General features: G+C 30.6%; 4 protein-coding genes across 4 annotated transcripts; 1 reads left to right on the forward strand and 3 right to left on the reverse strand.

Moving 5' to 3' along the window:
• Positions 1-2318: 2318 nt before the first annotated feature.
• On the reverse strand, positions 2319-6395 carry LOC105368833 (prolyl endopeptidase). Its single transcript, XM_011507962.1, has 11 exons — positions 5936-6395; positions 5610-5833; positions 5308-5495; positions 4985-5210; positions 4563-4923; positions 4286-4471; positions 4072-4185; positions 3841-3989; positions 3552-3764; positions 2977-3304; positions 2319-2416 (listed from the first exon to the last, which is right to left on the reverse strand). The coding sequence occupies exons 1-11, from the start codon at positions 6266-6268 to the stop codon at positions 2354-2356; spliced, it is 2385 nt and encodes a 794-aa protein (XP_011506264.1). The 5' UTR covers positions 6269-6395; the 3' UTR covers positions 2319-2353.
• Positions 6396-8056: 1661 nt separating this feature from the next.
• Positions 8057-13184, forward strand: LOC105368834 (thymidylate kinase). The gene is given in 4 exon segments (XM_011507963.1): positions 8057-8290; positions 9316-9475; positions 12727-12842; positions 12845-13184. Coding segments are annotated over 4 exon segments (609 nt in total). The 5' UTR covers positions 8057-8169; the 3' UTR covers positions 13057-13184.
• Positions 13185-17442: 4258 nt separating this feature from the next.
• LOC105359065 (uncharacterized) lies at positions 17443-18471 on the reverse strand. Its single transcript, XM_011495541.1, has 4 exons — positions 18107-18471; positions 17949-18014; positions 17592-17681; positions 17443-17508 (listed from the first exon to the last, which is right to left on the reverse strand). Exons 1-4 carry the CDS (start codon positions 18326-18328, stop codon positions 17443-17445), a joined length of 444 nt encoding a protein of 147 aa, XP_011493843.1. The 5' UTR covers positions 18329-18471.
• A 2160-nt stretch (positions 18472-20631) lies between these two features.
• Positions 20632-24222, reverse strand: LOC105359066 (uncharacterized). The gene is made up of 2 exons (XM_011495542.1): positions 23893-24222; positions 20632-21066 (listed from the first exon to the last, which is right to left on the reverse strand). The coding sequence occupies exons 1-2, from the start codon at positions 24220-24222 to the stop codon at positions 20632-20634; spliced, it is 765 nt and encodes a 254-aa protein (XP_011493844.1).
• Between the last annotated feature and the right edge of the window lie 234 nt (positions 24223-24456).

The raw sequence follows: 24456 nt of genomic DNA on the forward strand, positions 1-24456 counted from the left end.
CAATCGACCGTTTCGATCAATTAGATTTTGATTTTTAAACGCACGCCCGCGGTTGGCTAACGAGCAGTCGTAATTATAGCTCGCCGCTCGGCAAACATTTCCGAATGGACTTACGGCCTTTCGGAGGAATTGCAAGCCTATTTATTAGCCCCGGCCCTATTATTAATTATTGTAATTTTGTAATGGATGTCGAGGGCGTACGGTGTCTCGAGCATTTTACAGTCCTTAAATGGGAGCACAGGTGCTCGACTCATTAACTGGAAGCTTAAGCAGCTCCCTTAGCCACGAAATAACAAAAATATTGACAAAAGTACGTTTCGAAGCTTGGGCTGTTACGCGAACAACACCAGTGGCACACACGCGCGCGCTTCATATGGGATAAATGCGCAAACCAGGTGGGCTTTGAAAATACCGATTAAGAGCAAGACGAAGAAGAAGAAAAAATGAGGGGGGGGGGAAGAAAAACAAAAAAAAAAACTAATAAGCTAAGAAATTAAACAATAGAAGTACCTTGGCCGATCAGCTCGTTGAAGATTCGTCGGTGTTCACGTTTCCTCCTCTCTCTCTCTCTCTCTCTGTCTGTCTCTCCCCCTCTCTCTCTCTCTCTCTCTCTGTCGCTCTCACGTACCCAAGCACACACGCGCGCACACTCTCTCTCTCTGTCACACACACACACACACACACACGCGCGCGCGCGCGCACTCTCTCTCTCTCGTTCTCTTTCTCTCTCTTTCTCTAGTTTATATCTCTGTCTGTCTGTCTGTCTGTCTGTCTGTCTGTCTCTCTCTCTCTCTCTCTCTCTCTCTCTCTCTCTATCTCTTCCTCTCTTTCTCGATCTCCGGCGGTGCGCGTCTCTCACCGTCGGGATGAGAAGTGACGGCTGGCCTGACACCCCGACGCTGCGTTTCCCCGAAGATGAAGCGCTTTTCGCGGTAGCCGGGCCGGAGCTGCGGCCAATCGGCGGCGAGTCTGCCACCGCCGTACCCCGCGCAAGTTAACAGTGGCCCTTGGGTCGACCTTCGTTCGCGCGTATCCCAAGCGCGCTACAGAGGCCCGGGGCACGTGTGCTCCTGGCCGACGGGCTCGACCGAGCGGAAGCTGGAGGTGGGGACGGCCGCTGGTCATTGGCCCCAGGTGCGAGATCCGAGAGCCTCGGGTGCAATGAGCGAGGTCGGCTGCCCCTCGCGCGGCTTGTGTACGAATCGCGCGGATCCGCGCGAACTTGCGCGTGTTGTCAAACACGATTGAAGGTCCTTTTCCTCGGTCGGCTTCCTACGCTTTAACTCTCCGTAGAGCTGATGTTGAGTGTCTCTTGAAGGTGATGCGCGTTCGACACGCATCATCGGCGTTTTTAATCCTCCTTGGCCTGCTCGGCTTCCTCGCCTTTGGGTGGTTTGGCTCGGGAGTTAATGAGGGAGGAGTCGGATTATCGTGAGCGAGCGATTTTGTATATAAATGTTGAGGGGAAAGTTGCCGGATGATAGTCCCGCGATTATTCGAAAGCTCTGTGCAGCCGATCGACTTTAATTCAAAGGCACTGTTTTTTCCTTCCTTCCTTCTTTCTTTCTTTCTTTCTTTCTTTCTTTCTTTCTTTTTTCAATAATATTGAGTTTGGGTTGAAAAGCTGCCGCTACTATCAACGTCGCGCAACATTACATTCAAATGGCAAATATATCGTCCTTTCAATGGAATGTCCAACACTTTTTTCTTAATACGATACTCCAAAGCCATTCTATTCTGCTGTCAGCGATAATTCGCAAAGTATAGAAGCATCGTTCAGTAAGGAATATGATTGAGTGATTGAACCGATCGATAAATAAAATATATAAACACCAAGCTCGGCTAAATACAAAGTCTGATTATAAATAATTACTCCAAATTCAAATTAATTAATTAGTTAGGATAGTTGGCAACTTGGTATACAAAACAATAATATCTCGGATTTGTCAATTTCAACTCACTCTCTCAAAAATCGCATTTTTCAATAATATTAGAAAAAAAAATAACAATCAACAATCAACAATTACGTTATTCAGTTTAAAAATGAGATTATTTCATTGTCAATCGCTTGAATTACAATGCTTGAACTTGAACGAACGATTTTCTCCATTAGTTTTTCAATCTTACACTGCATTAATTTCTTAAGGATTATAAATTGGCATTAGTACAAATAAAAGGCCATTAAATGAATTGCAAAAGTTTATTTTTCCTTTATTTTTTTATTTATTTTTTCTTTTAGAATAAGTAAAAATTAAAATTATAATTGCATAAAGTTAAAAATTACCTTTAATCTTTATAAAATTAATCAATATAAATGCCAGACCAAAGTCTCATAATAAATTTATAGTTATATTTATTTAAATTCAAGATTTACTGTTTGTACCACGAAAGATAAGATATCGGTACTCTCTTCGATCTATAAAAACAGAAATTAAAGGAAATAAGAATTTGGGTGGAAATATTGGGATGGAAAGAAGGAAGGGTAAATGGAAGGGAGATGGGGGCAAAAAATAATGTACGAAGGAATTAAGAATGAAAGGATGAAAGAATGTTAGAATGAAAGAAAGAAAGAAAGAAAGAAAGAAAGAAAGAAAGAAAGGGGGGGAGAGGGAGGGAGGAAGGGAGGATTGAAGGAAATTGGAAAGAAATGAAAACAAATCAATTAATAATTTATTTAATTAATATTTTCATATCATATCGGTATTAAAATAACGTAGCAATTCAACGTTTAAAAAAAAAATTAAATATATATATTTAATTTGTATTACTATTTATTACTCGTTTAATAGATCTCAATTAACGTTAAATGAAATATTTTGAGCTGCTACAATATTTTGCCGAAGCTATAATAATTATAATAATAATAATAATAATAATAATAATAATAAATAAATAAATAATAAATAATAATAAATAATAATAAATAATAATAAATAATAATATAACAATGATTTAAAAAAGGTCTCGATTCCTTACCACTTTTGATGTTGGTTTTCCTCTGCCGTGTCCGGCTTTGACATCGATTCTAATAAGCAGTGGACTCGTTTGTTGCGGCAAGCTTCCAATCTCGTGCTGAAGTGTTGCTATTAATTTCAAACTATGCAATGGCACAACGCGATCGTCGTGATCTGCGGTTAAAAGTAACGTCGCAGGATATTGTCTCCCATTTGCAGGCGGTTTTACATTGTGCAAGGGTGAATATTTCAAAAGATTCTTGAAGTGCTCAGGGTCATTCGAGCTACCGTAATCGGACGTCCAAGCATATCCAACGGTAAACTTATGGAATTTCAGCATATCCATAACGCTGTTTCGTAAGATTAATGATCAATTAAAATTAATTCAAAATTTAGTTATAAAATCATTTCTTTGTAATAAATACGTTTCTTTATAATATTATTTGTCAATGAAATGAGTGAGTGAGTGAGTGAGTGAGTGAGTGAGAGAGAGAGAAAGAGAGAGAGAGAGAAAGAGAGAGAGAGAGAGAGAGAGAGAGAGAGAGATTTGTTTTATTTGAGTTTCAATTTCTTATAACAGGCATGAACGATACCTACCCAACTTGAGCGATAGCAGCACCAAAGAGATCGGGCCTTTGATTGATACAAGCGCCCACTAAAAGGCCTCCATTACTGGCACCTTGAATTATTAATTTTTCCGGCGATGTATAGTGGTTTTCAATCAAATATTCAGCAGCATATTGAAAATCATCGAACACATTTTGTTTGTTGAAAAAACGTCCACCATTGTGCCACTTCTCACCGTACTCTCTAAGAAAAAAATCGTTAATCGGTTTTCGTAGGATTGATATTATTATTATTATTTTTTTTATTCAATAATATTTACCCTCCACCACGAATATTTGGAATAGCTAAAACACCATTGAGGTGCTGTAAAAAGACTAGTCGTGTGACGCTAAACGTTGGTTGAATGCTGACATTAAATCCTCCATATCCGTATAGGAAAGCAGGAGATGAACCGTCTAACACCGTGTCCTAATAATAAATGTGATTATAATAATATCATTAAGGAATTATAAAAATAGATGTAAGAAGATAAATTGTTGGATAAACAAACTTTTTTGTGTACAATAAACATTGGTATTTTTGTTCCATCTTTACTAGAATAGAATATTTGAGTAGTTTTGTACAAACTTGCATCAAAGTCATTAACTTTAGTTTCACGAAACACCTGTATTTAATAAAATTATTAAATACATAAGAAATATAATACATAAAAGCATTGTTATATTTAAGAGGATTTTTGTTATTTACATTATTTCATTCATTACCTTTGGAGATTCTTCATTATTCTTAAGATCTAATCTATAAATTATTCCAGGAGTTAGAAAAGATGTGAATTGGTAAAATATTTCAGAGTACTTTTTATCTCCAGAAAAACCAATTATGGTTCCTACGTCTAACGGTAACTGTCTAAGTAACTTTCCAGTTTCTAAACTGTAAACTCCTAAAATGCTCTATAAATATAAAGGGATTAATTATTTATAAAATACACTTCATATTTAATTTCGCTCGCGACTCAACGAGCGCATATTAAATTTACAGTACCTTAACATCTTCGATATAACAAACAACAAGTTTGTCTCCGTCAACTGCCGATGCCCAATCTAAGACATTATTCGGATGTTCTGCTATTAATTCGGTCCAATTATTTTCTTTGAAATTTTCCAAATCAGTAGCTATTAATTTGAAATTAGGAGCATTTTTATTCGTCCTGAAAATAGCCTTTGAGCCAAAATTAGCTACATAATCATAGTCAGATTCTAAAGTTCCAACTACTTTTGTTAATTCCAGTTTTCCTTTAATGTCATTTTCTTTATCAAGTTCGGCAAAGAAGACTAGATTGTCACGGCACTCCTGTTGTGGCAAAACAATAAGCCATCGTCCACAATCTGTGACATGCGCATCTCTAAAAATAACAACGGGTAACTACTTTTGATACTTACAAACTAACACATTTATAAACTCACATTCTCCATAAAGGATGATCGGGAAAATCAACTACTACTACATCTTCCGACTGAGGCCTGCCAACTTTATGGTAACACAGTTTTTGATTTCGGTTAATAAAGGTCTCGGAGCCATCTGCTTTTTCACGTTGCTCGGGATAACAAGCATAAAAAATACCAACATTGTCATGCGACCAAGTTATCGACGAGTATTTTACTTTATCCAGAACTTCAGGGTATTTTTCACCTGCGCATAAAAATTTAAATATACAATATATACAGCATGAAGAAATACTTTTATATTAATAATAAATGTTAATAAAATGGCATAGGACAAATCGTACCAGTTTTTGTATTAATAAAGTGAATAGTATTCCAATCAGATCCACTAGCGGATAAGGCATAAGCATATATACTCCCGTCTTCGCTAAATTCTTCATTTGCAATAGCAACGGTTCCATCTGTAGAAAATGTATTAGGGTCGAGAAAGACTCTTGGCTCGCCATTTAACGAATCTTGTACATAATATACACTAGAGAAAAATAAATTGATCGCAACGCTTAATCGTTATTAAAACTGATATGAAAGCACTAAGATATAAAATTGAAAGAAAGACGATATGTTATTATGAATATTAACATCATACCTTTGATTTTGTAATCCGGTATTCATGTAAAAATAGTATTTATCCCCTTTCTTTATAGGACATAAATACTTAGGATAATCCCAAAGCTGTTTTAATCGGTCATGGATAGCTTGACGCTTGGGGCATGCATTTATAAATGGAAAAGTAATAGCATTTTGAGCGTCGACATACGCTTTTGTCTCTTCGGAATCTGGATCTTCGAGCCATTTGTACGGATCGTTTATCTAAAAATAACATTAAATAATAAAGGTCTGAAATGCAGAAAAGTATTAACTAAAGAAGGTAGTATTTGATTTTAAAATTTTATGGCCAATTATAATTCTCACCTTCATGCCATGATAAATGTCAACAGCAGTCTCGTCACGACGAGCTTTTGGATAATTGAATTTTGTGCTCGTTGTTGGGCTCATGATTTTTGGACAATGGGAAGTGAAACGGCTTGATGTCGTATGAACGCGGGAAACTCTTATGCAAGAATAACAATGTACACTTTGCGAAGAGTAAAACAAAGGTGAAAATGCGGAGGTTAGGGTGCTACCGGCTGTAGCGCAAACTCGCGAAAACTTATACTTGTCGGCAAATTTGCAAAAACTATCGGTAAAACTAGTGGCAACAACTTTTCTCAGCGTCGATCGCATGCAACAAAGATGATTAAGCATCGAAGCACGCACTCGTAGCTGTTAGCCTTTTCTTCTTATTTCCCTCTAATGCATCGAGTTTTTCATTCGAACTTGATAACTTTGTGTCCACAGCCAGCCACATGTACATATGTCAGGGCTCGAAATGTTTTTATTATAAATAATGAAAGTAGCACATATCATATTTCATTCAATTTTTATTGCCAAAGGATTAACGAATATTGATCGTACTTTATTAATATAATTTAAATAGGTAACTTGTGGTAATCTTCATTTTAAAGCAGATGAAAATTTCAAAAAGCAATTATAATGGCATGCGGATATAAATTATCCTATATAAATATCGCTTAAAAAAGCGATTTGAAAAATACAAAAATTATCAGATAAAATTCGCAAATTAACTTTTTTAACATTGGTATCGAACTTTTAAATATTTACATACGCATGCGCGCAATTTTATTTGAAAAAATAAATGGCAGTTATATTTATAAACAATTATCGAACGTTGAGATAGGAAGTAGTGGGGACACAAAGGACGGTTTTCGCATTGTGCAGGGGCAAAAAATCATATTGATATTTTTTAAAAAGAAATACATTATTTCCCTTTTACGGAGTATATCATTTGATTTCACATTTTCCAATTAATTTCATTTTATCCTTATGTTATTTCACAGAATTGAATAAGAGTTAAAGAAACCGTAAGCTTTCACGTTTTGTATAAGCTTCCAATTCTGATTATTTCACATAAGACATTCCCATATCAATTGGCATTTATTTATTTTAAATGTTTTGAATATTTAAGTAAACTTTCATTATGTCGATTTAAAATTTAACATCGTTAAAATTCTTGTTCGTAAAGATAGAATAAAAATGTAAAGAGTGTGCTTACAATATATATATTGTTATAATTTCAATTATCACTCGCATTAGCAATGAATTGAAGAAATCTTGATAAGTGAGTAGAGGCCCTTAATATTTAAACCCTAAAGCTCGTGATATTAAACTTGATGTATTAGTATAATAATAGTACACAAAATTTGCATTGTTTACGTATCCAGAGACTATTATATGTTATTTCATTATATATTATGTTTACCTATTGAGTATATTGAATCGAATTGGGAAAACTTTTAATGTGTCAGGATATTTTATTATTAAAAATATAAATGACGACACATGTTAAATAGCATGGGATGCTGTAGTCGTTAAGAATAATAATTATATCTGATGTGTCTTTATTGATGGAGCTAAGCCAGAGCTAACAAACTCTCACACATAAATATTCTTACTTCGCATGCATGTGTATATATATATATATATATATATATATATATATATATATATATATATATATATATATATGAATATCATTAGATTGGAGACAGCGCCATCTATTGGAAGCTTTAGACTCAAATTCTTTTTATTTCGTTAAAATATCTAATTTCTACCTTTTTGACGAAATGTCTTGCAAAGCTTAATGATTTCATCACAAGAGGTCACCATCGAGCCCAATTTATCGCGATTTGCATTAGAATTTTATTTATTTAATTAATTGAGTTACGGTGTTATTATCGTAAAAACGAATGCTTCGAGTCGGTTCGTTAAAGCGATTTGCCGTCATTAAATTTGCTTACGAGCGACTAAGCCTTAAGGCCATTATGAAATACGCAGCACCAAAACATTTAAAGTAATGGAACTTATCTTACTTCTTCGTAAATATATTCATAATAACATGAGCACGTGCGGACGATTATAGGTATTTTATTATTGACGCCGTATCCGGTGTGAGCGTATAATAGTTAATAATATTTTATAAGGAAATTTTTGAGTACGTAGGATATTATTTCCTATAAATTTGTTTGTACGAATAAATTAAGGGGAATTTTATACGTAGAGTACTTGTGAGGTGATTTAAAATCAGGATGCGAGGTGCTTTTCTGGTTCTGGAAGGATTGGATCGAGCGGGAAAATCGACGCAGGTGTCATTGCTTATCGAAGCACTGAAAGATCATTCTATATCTGTCGAGCAGCGCATTTTTCCTGGTAAGGTAATTTATTATAATTGTCGGTTAATTGATGTTTTGAACAAGGACATTAATCACTTTACGTAAGTTTAGAATTTAGAATGAAAACTTAAATGCACTTACAGCTGAAAGAAACGATTTTTGACGTTACATTGTTTTTTGTTTTATGTTTTAACGAATGTTAAAATTATTTTTTTTTAAATTCATTAAAATTTCGACAAAATTCTTCCAAAATTATAGTGGCCTAAACATTTATGATATAACTTTCGTAGACATAACCTAACCACACTTCGTAACTCTTTATTACCCTATAAATAAAGTGTGATAATAACAATTATAGAAATATAATTTGTTACGTTTGAGTTTAAGAGTGTTTATTTAATAATTATTTACATTCGCTGATTACATGAATAATTGAAATATTTTTTCCCATAAATGATATTTAATTTCATTAAATTTTTTATTATAAAAGTAAATGTAATTTTATAATGGTTATATATACTAATATATAATTGTCATTAATATAGAAAAATTTTTATCTCCCCCCGCCAACGCTTTTTAAAAATATTTTATCACAAAATTTAAATTGTTTCAAAAGGCAATCGTATTACTCAAAATAATCTGTTCGTGAAAATGACATAAAATATATTTATCCTTATGCGTTATTTGCAATCGTTTTTAAAGTTTTAATCTTATACAGCATAAATAGTACAAGTTTATGGGTTGATCTGTTTTGAAAAACCGAAATTCGTCTATTCATTGCTGAATATGCATATGCAGATTTATTACGGCCATATTCATAAACATTTACATGTAAATAATAAAACGTTATTTGATAATACGAACCCTATTTATTCTCTAAACTATATAAATCTTTTCTGCGTTTTATTTCTCACGAGTAATCATCGGTCAATTATTTGAAGAAAAGAAAGCTATTTTTAGTTTACTAGATTCATGATAGATGACACTTAGCTATTATAATGCACCTGCGCAACGTCACATTAGATTGTCAAGTAATTCACATAACTCTAATTTTTTTTTTAGACAGAGATACTACAATCGGTGGAATAATTAATGACTATCTAACAAAGAAAACTGAACTTGCACCCGAGGCAGTACATTTGCTATTTTCGGCAAATCGATGGGAATGCAAAGACAATATTTACCAAATACTCGAACAGGGCACAACTCTTATTGTCGATAGGTAAGTAAAAAATTCTTAATTTTTTCCAATTATAATAAATGCCAAAAAAAAAATTTACATTAATAATATAATAAAACATATAACTTTATCGAATGATTTACAATTCATATTTACATTCTAATATGTATTCTCATAAAAAATTCATAAGTACTTGAATGAATTCTAAAATGCAGTATTTCGTAATAAGTTTAGAATAATATTTTCCAGTGACAGAGAATTAAATACATAAAATGAACGAATTAATAACTAGATAAGTAATAGTATGTTTTTGCGCATAAGCGTTACGTGAATAGGATGAATAAAAAAAAAAAAAATCTTATTTTGCTAACTGTAAACAATATTCTACTCATTTACACGTAAACAAAATTAACATCCTTTTCCATAATAATAACAACAACAACAACAACAACAACAACAATGAAAATAATAAAATATCTCACGGGGAAACAATAAATTTGTATATTAAAAGAATATATTCCAGCGTACATAAAATATAAAAACAATTATTCCTTTTACAGTCCATTTCAAATCACTTTTTATTATACAAGTTTATTTCTTAAATAACTTAACAGTTCGTATAGCATAACAAAATAATACGTTTCTGGATTTCACATAAAATACAAAAATGTACTGTCGTCGTATTATTGTACTTTGAAAAATTGAACTCAGTTTTCTTGAACCATTCCCATGGGTGAAAGGTCAATTTTTCTTGAAAACTCGTGTTTTTTTATATTCTAAGCAATAGTGAAAGTTATCAAGTTTCCCATGGGGTTTAAGATTTTGTACGCTATGGAAATAATCTAATGTGTAGTTCTAAGGAATTTATAAAATAACAATAATGCTTCCAATGCATAGAATATCCAATTCAGACGATAAATTATGTAAAATATTACTTGGATAATTTTGTTTGATAAACTTTCTAAGCTTTTTATAGCAATGAATTTTTAATTACGATCATTAGTGCAACATTCTCACTTGATTAGCCTTAGTGATTTTTTTCTTTATTATTATTATTATTATTATTATTTTTTTTTTTTTTTTTTTAAATCCCAATTATAACATTGATTAAAGGGATGCGATGTCATTTTTACCTTTTGGTATAAATGTTATAAAAAAGAAAGGTAATTAAGCCACTTTCAACATATTACTATCTTATGAATTTTAGTGATTATTGTTGTTGTAAGTAGTGTATTTATTGTAGTTCCTGCAATATTTATCCTCGTTATATAATTATATATATTAATTAATGTAAGGAATTTCGTAAATATTATCAGCGGCTTTTTCAAGCATAACAGCTTATATATCATAACACTTAAAGAAAAACTCTCGCACGTACAAATATACATAGAAAAATGCTTTAAGGTTTCAAATTCTTGTATTTAAATTTTGTCACGTATATTATCAATTTGTGGATATAATGAACATATATAATAAAATAATAAAATCATATAAATACATTCTTTCTAACAACTTTCTTGATTATTATACATTCTGAATCTCAATAATTTTTCGGCATCATTTTCCTCGCTTTTCCTCTTAGCTCTGGGCGAAACTCATTTTACCCATTCTTCCGCACGTGCAATAATTCTTCGAGTGCATTAGGCGACCAACTTTTTTTCCTCTCTCTTATTCAATTATACGTATAAGATACTTCTTCTAATTCCCGGGCATACTTGAGGCCCGTAGGGGATGTGCAACGCCTAGGGGCATCTATCACGTGAGATGCTGGACCAACCATTCATCAATCGATTTTTTTTAATTAAAAACATATTTTGACATGTGCAAAATTAAAATATCTTCCAATCTCTATAATGACATAATGTACTGTTGTAAAAACATTTAAGAAAATATGTCAGTCGAGTGGCTAAAAGTGACTGGAAAAATTTTATTAATTATTTTCTATGTGTATAAGTATTTTATCGATTACGTTTACTCCACTGATGATAGCATATCGACAATCCTTTTTTTTTTTTTTTTTTTTTTTTTTTTTTTTTTTTTTTTTTTTTAACGAGATAGACAAAACAACAACCATCAATCGCCATATAATTCAATCGATCTCTATAACAGCATTTTTATCTCAATCAATACTTATTGAGATGAGATAGAGAACTTTCCAATCGGGGATATAAAGATTTACTACTGTCAACAAATATCTCCATTACGCTTACTTATGCATGTAAATCACAATATTTTTAACATGGTAACTTAATAACAATTTTTATTTCGACTTGATTAATTTAAGGATTTATTGTAATTTGTACGTTAATTAAATAGATAAAGATATCGATACAACTGAGCTTTGAATTTTCCTTTCCAACTTTAAGAATTTTCTAATTGTCTTGAAATGAGCACGAGACGTGTACACAAATGCAATGTACAACGAATTTATCTAAACTATTTGTGCGCATTGCTGCATACCTAATAATTATAAAATACTTCATAACACAACTCGAATATTCTAATATTTGATCAGTGAATAGTAATTGACTAGAATATTAAAAAGTTATTTACTTTTCTAAGCATAATGAAGTTTTAATTAAAGTTTGTGAAACTTAAATAGAATGAAAAAGAAAAAAAGCTAAAATAATGGCACTGGAAATGCATTACATTGCACACATTTCTTCTAGTGCACATCTAATTTGCTTATCACTTAAGATAATTAGATAATTTTTTTAATTTTATATAATATTATAATGTGTATAACGAGAAACATTTTAGATACTTCTCTTACAGAGGGAAAGCTATTATTATTTTTATTTATTTATTTATTTATTTTTTTTTTATCGTGCACGCTGTAAGTAATGGTATAAAATAGAATAGTAGGTAATTAATCGGAGCGCGGGATATATATTCATCAACTTTTATTCTAAAATTGCTTATCTGCTACTCCATTCGACAATAATAATATTTACATAGCATTAACATTAAAATGCTCTATAAGCGCTCTTTTTAACTTTTTCCACTCCAACAATTTTAACAGATGCAGTGTACATAGGCATTTTTAATGGGGGCGGGACATTCGTAATTTAAAACGCAATTTTCTAACGCATGAAACGCCCGCTCGTGGAAGCCTTTGTATTGTAACGAGAATAACCTTCGTGTTGTTGAGTAACTTGATGAATATGCCGAGTTCCGGTTACGGCCAATGCGCAATCACCGATCCAGCGTATACCTAAAGCTCAGCAAATACCTAAAATGCAGAATTCGAATTACCCATAACGATAAATGACTCGTGGGATTATTCTGCTTAGATACGCCGCTTCGGGTGCGGCCTACAGTGCGGCGACCACTGGCAGGCAATTGGAGTGGTGCAAGGGCCCGGATCGAGGTCTGCCCGCACCGGACCTCGTCGTCTACCTCGACGTGAATGCCGCGAGCAGTGGGGCGATGAACGTTTCGAGCGCGCTGACATGCAGCGCAAGGTCGCGCGCTATTTCTCCGAGCTCTCCGAAACCGAGACCTGGGTCGCTTTTGATGCCGACCGGCCCAAGGAACAGCTACACAAGGACATCCTCGACAGGGCTCTTAGCGTCATTGAGGACTGCAAGGGCAAGCCTATCAGGTGCCTTTACGAGCTTTGACTCGGCTGTTTGCGACCGTCTCCCTTATCTAACCAACGTCTAACGTCCTTTTTGCAATATATTAATTTACAATTTTTCTTATTGATCCAGATGTACTAAACCGTAGCCATCGAAATAGGCTGACGCGCGCGCGCACTATCATACGCGTCGTTCGTATTTATATACACAATCCTTTGCACATTAAGGAGGAACAATTAAATCGATAATTATTGTAGTGCTTGTGTCCTTTGATATTTATAATGTAAAGAGCAATTTTTAATTTACCAATATTCATTTATTTTATAATAATGCTTACAAAATTTATTATTTGAATTTTCAAACATTGTAAAGTTAGATTTTTAATATAAATAAAAATTATTTTAATTGTATTTTGATTTACTCAATAATATTCTCCCTTATCAGTCGTATTGACAGACAGTGAAATGATTTGTGAATATTTGTTTTGCATTTGGCAGTATTGAATAAAGTTGTGTATCGTGTGTGTGTGTGTGTGTGCGCGCGCGCGTGTGTGTGTGTCCTTTTTAAATTATTTGAAAGAAAAGACAAATAGTTGATGTAACGTTATTGTCGAAGGATAATAGTCTATGTAGTTTATTAACCAAACCACTATTATAGGAACTTCAAATTTTTATTTTCATACAAGTTGAACCTGTTATTAGTAAAGGGTGCTATTTTAATAAATATTTAAATTAAGAATGAAATAATATTATTTGTATACATATATATGTTTGCTTTATTTCCATTAAATTTTATTATGACATGTGTATAAGAATAAAATACGAGTGTAATATTTACATACTTATAATGTTGATCGATAGTATACTTATTCGTTTGTTTATTGTTTGAGGCATTAAATATTTGCATATGTTTTATTAAAAATAAGTATTTAAAAGGCTATTTCTTTATTTATTTTTCTTTAACAAAATAAATATTAGAAAATGATTTTCTTGCAAGGCATTTTATTGTTTTAGTGACATATGCGTTTATATTATAAAACTACGTGCTGAATTAAAAAAAAAAAAAACTATATAAGGAATTATGCAAAGCTTGAAAATATTATCCTTTCGCACACATATATAAGAATTTTATTTAATATTTTATAAGAATCGAATAAGATGTTATCGATTATTAAAAAAATTATGAACTCTTGAAAATTTCAATGATTTTAGCAATACATTAAATTATATAATATCGATTAAATTTATTCATACAAGATTTATATGAATTAAATTTTATATGTAAAATCAATAAAATTTGAATAGTATATTAAATGTATGATATTGATTAATCATAATGATTAAAAAGAAAAAAGATATTAAGACTTGTAAGAGCAAGAAAAGTTTTTGCATATAATTATTCATTATTTGTAATTTAATACGATAATAACTCATGTATACACGTAAATTTAAATTATATATAACTTTTCAATTGAATTATTATGTTTATTGGTTATTTAAACCACATGTTAAAATTATTAATTACTTTACACCATAGTTTTCTAGCTAACAATGAAACATTTCCTTCATCAAGCGTACATTCCGAACTTTTTAAAGTATTTAATTTTTTAATCATAGGATTTATTGAAAATATGTGATTTTAGGAATATACCATAGATTTTGAAAATAACTTTTTTTATTGAATTTATCATGGATAAACTATAAATAATATGTAATTTCACCAATGAATATATATATCGATTGTATCAGTTCAATAAGAAATAATTCAAAATATTAAATTAATTTTGTTTGATTATTTATTTGAAAATTAATGTGAATAATGATACGTTATTTTTCGTATATTATTTTCTCAAAATAAGTGTAACGTTAAAATATAAAATTATTTATCCCCCATTATTATGCTGAGTTATAAATTTTGTATTGGATATTTAAAAAAATTTTAATTCATTTTAACGAATACCATTGAATGTAATATATATATATATATATATATATATATATATATATAAATTATTAATTATTGTTAATTGAGATGCGATAAATGACTTATTTATTTTGTAATAATTATTGAAAAATACAAGCTATTTTGTTAAAATTTAACATTTCTGAACATATTGAATTGTATATGCACGTGATATTTTAATCGACAATAATTTGTTTTTTATTTAGAAATCAATAAGAGAGTTGAACCAAATTTACACATACTATTATTATCATGAAAAATTCTTTACGTAACTTTATATGTAATATATTTTTTGACATGTAAATATTAAATTCTTGTTGTATGATATACATTTTTTATTATTATAATATTGACTTTTTCATGATTGTTTCATTAAAATTGAAATAACAAGAGAAAGAATGAGATAAAATCAGAATAAAATGCAGCTATAATTGAATATATTTTGTTGCTGCTTAATTTTCAATATTTGCACAGCAGCTTTTAGTAATATTTTTTATCACAAGAGAAAGAATTATATTCTATGCAGGAAAAAATATCAAAATACTGTTAATTCATTTTGTTTATGTATTTTCGTACATATATCGTTTTGATATTTTAGATGAAAATTCCAAAACTCTACTATTAATGAGATATAGAAATATCATTTTTAAATATATTGATAGAATAATGTTTTCGACTTACAATGTCATTTTATTAGATATCCAATTATAATTTTAACTGCTTTTAAATTTAATATTAATTATTTAATGTAAATGCCGATAAGAAGTTTTATACTCATATAAAACATAAACCACATTTTATTTAATATATTCTAAAATTTTATACTAATTGCCAAACAAATTATAAACGAAAAAATTTATATACATGAGTATGAAATAAAATGTTAAACAATATTATGTACTTTAATGTCGAGTAATGATGATTCAAGTTATTTTGCGTTTTAAATTATTAAATTTTTTGTGAAAAATTTTAATGAAAAGCGTAATTTATAAAAAAAAATTATTTCTGTAAATTCAATATCTAAGTTGGAAGCAATCTTCGAGGCCTTGGTGTGTGATATGTTAATTTTGGTATAAAAAATTTTATTGAACATACTCGTGTATCATATAGAGTGTATATGAGAATATTTTATGATATGAGCTTAGGTTGTCATTTCGTGCCAGTGATATATTAGATTTTTGTATTATTTTTTTTAACGATGCCTTAAATATTACTTAAGTATTACTGGAAATTAAAAGAAAATCATGTTTATGGCAAAAAGTACGTCTCACTAAGATGAAAATTGTTATATTTTATGGAAATATATAAATGCTATTAGTTTACTGATAATTTTTGTTTATTATTCTGTTGTAATTAGTCAAGCATGCATTAATATATGTTTCATGTCAAATTAATTTATCCATTATTATATTATTCATATACGTATTAAATATTGATATATAATGAAACTAAATTTTTTTTATAATAGTTTTTATGATTTTTTTTTTTTTTTTTGTAACGGAAAATCATTTAGATCAGTATCAATTAAGCAAATAATGAAATTAATTAGTGAAATAGTGAGTGACGATAGACGGAAAGAAAGGAAAAAACTTGTCACTTAAATTAATTAAGAAGCAAGAGGAAAAATCTTAAAAGTCATTTTATCTACACGAAGGTGGAAAAAGGCTGAATTTATCCGGACAAGGATACCTATAGACCTCCAGGTTAATCCTAGTCATTGGCTCTAAAAAAAAAATCTTATTTTCTCATTACTCGGTCCGATTATTTTGAATTAAAGTTGCATTAATAAAAGAACAACAACACAGTCGTCCGTGTCATTGCCTCGTGCGCTTAAGATTATGCCAGAGCATGCCGAGCTGGATCTATTCTATTATTCTAACGAAATGTGATAGAAATAAAAAAAAGTTAAGGGAAAAAAGACGTGCACGTGCTTGCGTTACGTTGAACCCAAAGGTAAACTGACCAGCAGCACTCGACGTCTTTTATGCCCCCCACCCCCACCCTCACGACATGTAGTTCTTTCACACGGAATTTCAACAAATAATCTTTGGAGCATGCGCGTCTGGGTTTTTATGTTGAAAATATTTTTAAAAAATCATCATGATTGTAGATGCCTCTCATATAAGTTTCGAAATTCCTGAATTTCAGTTGCGATGAAATTTATTTACTAGATAAGAAGTAGTAATTTTTTTTTTTTATCATTAAGAAAATACATCAACTCACGACTTCACGTGTCAATTTATTTGAAGTCAAATCGCAAATTAATTTTACGAACTAAGCGATAACGAATACGTTGCGTTATACACTATATGTGCGTAAATTCGTTAAATTGTATTTAAAAAAAATTGATAATATTTATTAACGATGGATAATTAATTTATTATCGAAATTTTAATTATTACTACAATATGATTTATATAGATGTATATAACAGGTGTATAAAGAAAATCTTCTCATTTCATCAATTTAAGATATTTGATTATTTGGTATTTGTAGAAGTATGACAATATATGTCGAAATATGAGACAAACTCTAAAAACAAAAAAAAAAAAGATCAATCAATTAATATTCATTAGATATTCTATATAATTATCATATTAAAAAATGTTGTTTACCGCAGTTATCAAAGGTAAATGTACGTGAAAACATCCACCGGCTGTAAGCATTAGCTTACGATTTAAATAATGCAAGGTTGTCCGTGTATTCTGCAATATAAGGAAAAATATTTATAAGTATTGATTTATAAGATATTGCTGTTTATATGTATTGCTAATGTTTTGCGTATTATTAAATTTCAATTATACCACGCTAATTTTACCGTGATTCTAAAGACACAACGACCCGTTGAAATTGCAAAAAAACAAAAACAAAACAAAAAGAAAAAGAAAAAGAAAAAGAAAAAGAAAGAAAAAAGCCGAGTAGATCTATATTAAATTCTAGGGTAGTTATTTAAGTCAGTAAAATTAATGTACCAAATATTTATTCTGGCGATTATTGCGTCTGCGCCAATCCATTAAAATCTGAGGAAAACGATTCGCCTGAAAAATAAAAGGATATTTTGTATTGATCGGCGCCGTTTCCCTATGCAGTCAAAGGCATACCGAACGGCAACGATTCACACGAGATTCACCTTCAACGTGACAGCATGACAGGTCACAAGGAGTATCAGAAGTAGCACGAGATAAATGACTATCCACATAAGTAGCCCCAAGGTAATCAGTATATCAACGTAACGGAAATTGAGGAAAACCAAAATAAAATATGTATTAGTCACGATGTGACTAAAGAGATCGAAGATAAACAGAAATAGCGACCACGAGTACATGTCATTTAGCTCCTCGCTAATGTCCATTAATTGACCGTACAAGATTTCTATTTTCTAGAAAAATAAGCATCTATTGTTAATCTCAATAATGGTTGAGTAATGATTTAATTATTTAATGTACCCTTGCGATTCTATTTAAACAAACATTTTATATCGAATCGCATTAATATAACGACATTTTCATTCGCATTGTTTTGACGATTTTAATGGACAATAGATTGTTATTGAATATATTAATTAATTAAGAATATTGATAAATATTGATCTATTGAGAAGAGTTTTTAAAAATATAATTCTATGTAATAATGGATAATGATAGATAAAACATAAAAGCACCTTGATAAATAAGTCAATAATAGTTAATATCATTTTTAAGGAACTTGTGTGTATTAAATTTCTATCGTAATTTTATGTTTATCATTACGATTGTATAGATCAGGTAGTAAAGTTTTATAATAATAAAATTAATAAGTTGCCTAGCCATGTAAAAAGGGTGTTTCGCTGTAATATTTTTGCAATTACTGTTTTAATATTTGTTATGTTATCCTTTCGTGTTGATTAATTTGTTTTATTTCCAAACAATTCATGATTATCAATTCATAATTGTATATTGAAATTAGTAATTTCATCCATTTAATTTTAATAATTTTATATCCAAAGTATTTGTTGTATGATTTTGTGTTGGAAAAACCGTACAGTGAATTATTGTCATCACCGCTTCTATATAATTAAAATAAAATAATTTCCGATAATTGATATCTGTAGTTGTGCATATCAGATCTTATCGATAATAACATAATTGAAGCATTTTATTATTCTACATATACGACATTTGTTTTCTATAATTCTTTTACTGGAATTCAATTTCATATTATCAAATACCTTTTGTTATTTAATTTGTTAACCTATCAACAGGAATAGAAAAATTTATTGTGCAATATGAGTTTACACTGTTCAAAGTTTTTTCTTTTCTTCTTTGTTTTTTTTTTGTTTTTTGTTTTTTTTTTTGTTAATAATAATATCACAATTAAATTAATAATATTAGCATATGATTAACAATAAAAAGGAAAATATTGAACTTTTTTATATTATATTTAAATATTGAAATTTTTTATGTTTTTTTTTATGTTATAAAATTATAATTCAAGGAATAATAATTAATAGTCCTATTACTTTTAATATGACTTTCTGACCTAAAATAATAGAAATATTAATTTTTTACTATTACAAGGAGTTAGATATGAAAAGATTTTTTTCTTTACCCTATAATAACTATTTGTATCTGTAAAACTAATAAATAATAGTAAAATATTTATTTACTTCGTTAAATATCTTTTATTTCTTACTAGAATAACTGTATTTTTTCATTGTTTCATTTCAAATTTTTTCAATTGTACGCATTGTTTTTTAATGTACATTATTATTGATAATACACTCCTGGATAGATTGTTATGTTAGTGAAGTCCATTAGTTCATTATTAAGTAATTACCGAGGGAATCACTGAAAGTCTCTATTAGTATTGGTAGAATTGACACCAACGACAATCCCATATTGAAAATGTATGATTTATTCATTACTTTTAGTTTAAAAAATTACACAGTTTTGTGAAAATTCTATTCAACGATACTATCAATAGCATAAGAGCTTTTATTCAACCATATGATTTATTATTCATAACATTATTGACTAATAATTGTTCAGTGATAAATTAACATAAAATTATAATGTTTGAATTGTGGCATAATAAATATCATACCGACTATTGAAATACCATGAATTTATTTAAAAAGTCACCCTGTCCGTAAGAGCTTAAACCTATAGTATATTAAACAAAAATTTATTGAAATTGCATCAAATGCTTGTATTAAAGTTTCTTTGCAAAAACTTTGTAAAATATTTTGTTAAAATATATACATTTATATATAAATAAAAAATAATATATACATAAGAAATATATATATATATTTTTAAAAATGTATAGATTTCGTTAAGCTTTATTGTTAAGATAAGTGTAAGTTTCTTAATTTTATTTTTTTTTTACCATTGAAATAAATAAAAGCATATGTAAGAAAATCCTTTACGAGGACATAAATAAAATTATTGTTTCAATTCAATATATACGCAGCTTTCGGACGCTCAGCCCTCAATCACTGCCCCCCCCCTCCCCCCTCCACCACCACGACCACACCAGAATAAAATCACTTTATTTCGAGTCGGACGAAATTATGAATTGTCGGATAGGAAAACTTCGTTTATGAATTTCACTGAAATCTTATTAATACTTAAGCAGCTCCGTTTAAATCATAATTCTTAGAGGTCGATTAAATTTTCACAATAATTTATTGAATCGCGGGAATTTAGACTTGGATTTTGCCTGCGTCGACTTCACCTCGGCGAAGATGTTAGGACCATCTCGCAGTGCGAGGTTGTTAAGCTGCCCAAACCGTTGCTCCAGGAGTAATATCGCGCCGCAGAACTTGAAGATGCCAACGGCAGTAGCGAGGTAAATAATGGTGTGGCGGATCATGTTAAGGTAGGTGTCCTTGAAGCTGCGGGCACTAAGGTCGACAATCACCGACCAGATCAAGATGTTTGCGATGATGAAGCCGATAAGCCGTTTCCTGAGTATGCGAGGAGGCGGCTTCCAGATAATACCGAGAGCCGTGTCAAAGTTCGCGAGTCGATTGCATAAGTTGACGATGCGACCGCGACGAGCGATGTCGAGGACCAGGTCCGACGTTACCACGAAGACGTTCAGGAATATCTGTACGTCGAATAAGTGAATCGTTAGTAAACTTTTCTACTTTTTTTTTCTTTTTTTTTCTTTTTTGCTTCTTTATTCATGCATGGCAAACCAACTGAATCGTATCTTTTATGACGCAGTTAATGGGAGTTCATCGGGAAGGTTTAGTGGGAGACGAAAAAAATATGGCCAACGATTAGGATCCACACTGAGATTGTTGTCAACTAATTGAATTACACGTGGATCGTAGGTGGAGACTATTCTGAATCTCGCGGGGGCGTCCCTATGGTTGTAGTTTGTAAATTAATTAATTTGCGCGACTCGTTTCTCGTTGGTATTTACAATAGCAATTTACTATTTACTAAACAGATAACAATTTTTAATTATTCTTCAATTATGTAGAAATTCTGAATGTTATTTTTATTAGGATTTTAGAATTTACTTCATTACTTCATTAGAATAACGGTTGATAATATTCTCTTTAATGAAGCATTCGAGGGAATTTTTCGGTTCTTTGCGATAATAATCGCTTCGGATAAAGTTTTCTTAACGTAACGTTGAAAGACAATATTAAACGTTAAAAATCCTAAATGTATTTGCAAAAAAAAAAATAATATATTCCTTATTTTATAATTACAGATTAATAATGTATCTCATCTACATGCAATTCTATTTACCATTTAGAAAAAGCATAGTAGACAAAAGCATAATATTTGGAATGAACATGAATTGATAGAGAACAAAAAAATCTAAACAATTCACATTCGACATTAAGATTAAAAAGCGTATATTGATAAATTTTTTAATTCAAATGAATGTCAAATTAATTCATTAAAAGACAAAAAACTATTATAACCTTTACAGCTTCTTATTTATGCTCGGATGATTAAATTATACAGTTTGTTGCGAGATTATTTCTATTTTCAGAAGCATATATATATATATATATATATATATGTGTGATAACATGCAGTTAATGTACATTGCTGTTATTTGATATACTTAAATTAATTCATATGCAATTATTACTCAATCATCTAATAATTAATTATCTATCAATATCGGATAATCAATCTACAATAATTTAAAAAAAGAAAAAGAGTACACATAGCGAAATTAATAGACATCAATTTAGTTACTAAAAGGACTTTTGAAATTGAAGAGATCCATTGGTAGCCATAAAAGTTTAATAGAATTAACAAAAAAAAAAAAAAACAAAAAAAAAAAGTTAAATTACGTGATGCAATAACCAAAAACACTAAAATTCGAGGATGTAAAAATAATCAAAACGTATTTGTTAGTTAAAAAAATGTGAGAATATTTTCCAATATGTGCATATTGGCCGAGAAATATTTAACGATTTTACAGCGATATTTAGCGATTAAAATATAAAATATTTTTATTGCATAAAAGAATGTGCATTTATATGAAATAACAATTCGTAAACTTTATATTGATTTCGCTTAATTATTACGGAATTTTTAACAATGCTTTTAGAAATTTTTTCAAAATATTTTAATATTTTACATGAATGATTTTACTTGAATAAAATATTTTCGTTAAAATAAAGTATAAATTCTCTTTAGCAATGTTCTTAATAATTTTTTTTTTTAATTTAGCTAATAACAAGAAAGTACGTACGGTCGACATACGAATGTAAATCAAATTTTTATGCGAAAACGAAATTTTACATATAATACAATGTAATACGTTGTGAGCTTGAGCTTAGACATGAAAATTTAATTTAATCGTATCATTTCATTGGTTGAAACATTACAAGAAAAATGTTATTTCAAATCTATGAATTGAATAAAAATTTATTTTTCAATTTTATGATCTAATGTAAATATTTCCATAATCGCAAAAATATCCATACATACATTATAATGTCAATATATTGTTATTTGACCCAAATGTACATGTTAACTAAATTAAAAATGATATTAATTTATATTTGCGCATTTTCAATTAATTTCTTTTTTCTTTTTTGTTTGCCTTTATTAAATATTTAAATAACTCAGACTGTATTTTCAAATAAAAATGAATTGTTTCATGTATCAAACGAGAAACGATATATCAGAATAAGCTTATCGATAAAACGCGAACAACTGATTTAGTAGTACGAACCAATAACTTACGTACATACAATAACATTAAAAAATATATACAATGGCGTAAAGAATTTATTTCCTCCCGTAATCATTATCATCATCGTCATCATCGTCATCGTCATCATCATTATCATAATCGTTGGCTTCCGTCGTCGCGCCCTTCTCTTGACCCACAATCGCACAGTTGAAATAATGAAGTTAAGTTTAATGGCTGAAATATTCGTCATGTCTTGTCTCATACACACACACACACACACACACACACACACACACACACACACACACACATATATATATATATATATATATATATATATACACACACACACAAAAGCATTGTTACATTTACATTGTTTAAGTGGAAAATTGGCTTGTCTCGCAACTTACGACTCGATCGTTACTAATGTACGGGCCAAGAGTACACAATTACATGACGAAAGATTTATTTTTTATTGCTATTCGGATTAATAAATAAATGCGCGGAGCTTTTATGAAACGCCTAATCCTCAGTCTTCCTTTAAATATATCGGAAAGACAAAATTATTAGGATGATGTTAAGCCTGTTTGTTCGTTAACACTTCTATTAATCATTAGGAATGATTAAGTTTCGTCATCGACCAGTTGGCCGAAATAAAAAAAGAAACGTAGATTCGTAGCAATCCTATACATATAGTAATCTCAAACATATAATAATGCATTAAGGAGGGAAAGCAGGAAACCGGATATTTTGCAATACCTCGTAGATGATGATGGACGCACCAGTCGAGAGCTCCAAGTGCATATTTTCATAAATCTTGAGCAACCGGTAGGTGCAGTCGAAGTAGACGCACGCGCTGACGAGGGAGTGGAGGCAATAGACGTTACAGACACGCATCCGGGCCGAGCTGCCGTCCTTGGATAGAACGTAGGGCGCGAGGCCAAAGACCCGCAAGACGCGAAACGCCGGGCGCATGACCTCGTAGAGTGGCGGCATCCTCGAATCCCAGACGTAGATGGATCTCCACGGCTGCTCCTTCCTATTCCCGTACGCTCTCGGTCGCGAGCCTCTCCACGTCTCGGGTGACATCGTGCTTTGGGCTGCAAAAGTAGTTTGAACGTGGCTCTCGTATCCCCTGTAACGCGATAATTGCCACCCTGGACTGCTGTCCAGCGAATCGAGAGGGAAGTATGGCTATTGGACCTCTGTTGCCTAACGATGGAAATTTCAAGGTGAAACGAGCGACAATTTTGCCCGATGACGCTCGATGAAATTTACCACTGCGACTTGACAAACTTTACGTAAGAGCAGCGAAATCGCGAT

The sequence above is a fragment of the Ceratosolen solmsi genome, unplaced genomic scaffold (genome assembly GCF_000503995.2).
Source record: "Ceratosolen solmsi marchali unplaced genomic scaffold, CerSol_1.0 scaffold1, whole genome shotgun sequence".
Taxonomy (NCBI): Eukaryota; Metazoa; Arthropoda; class Insecta; order Hymenoptera; family Agaonidae; genus Ceratosolen; species Ceratosolen solmsi.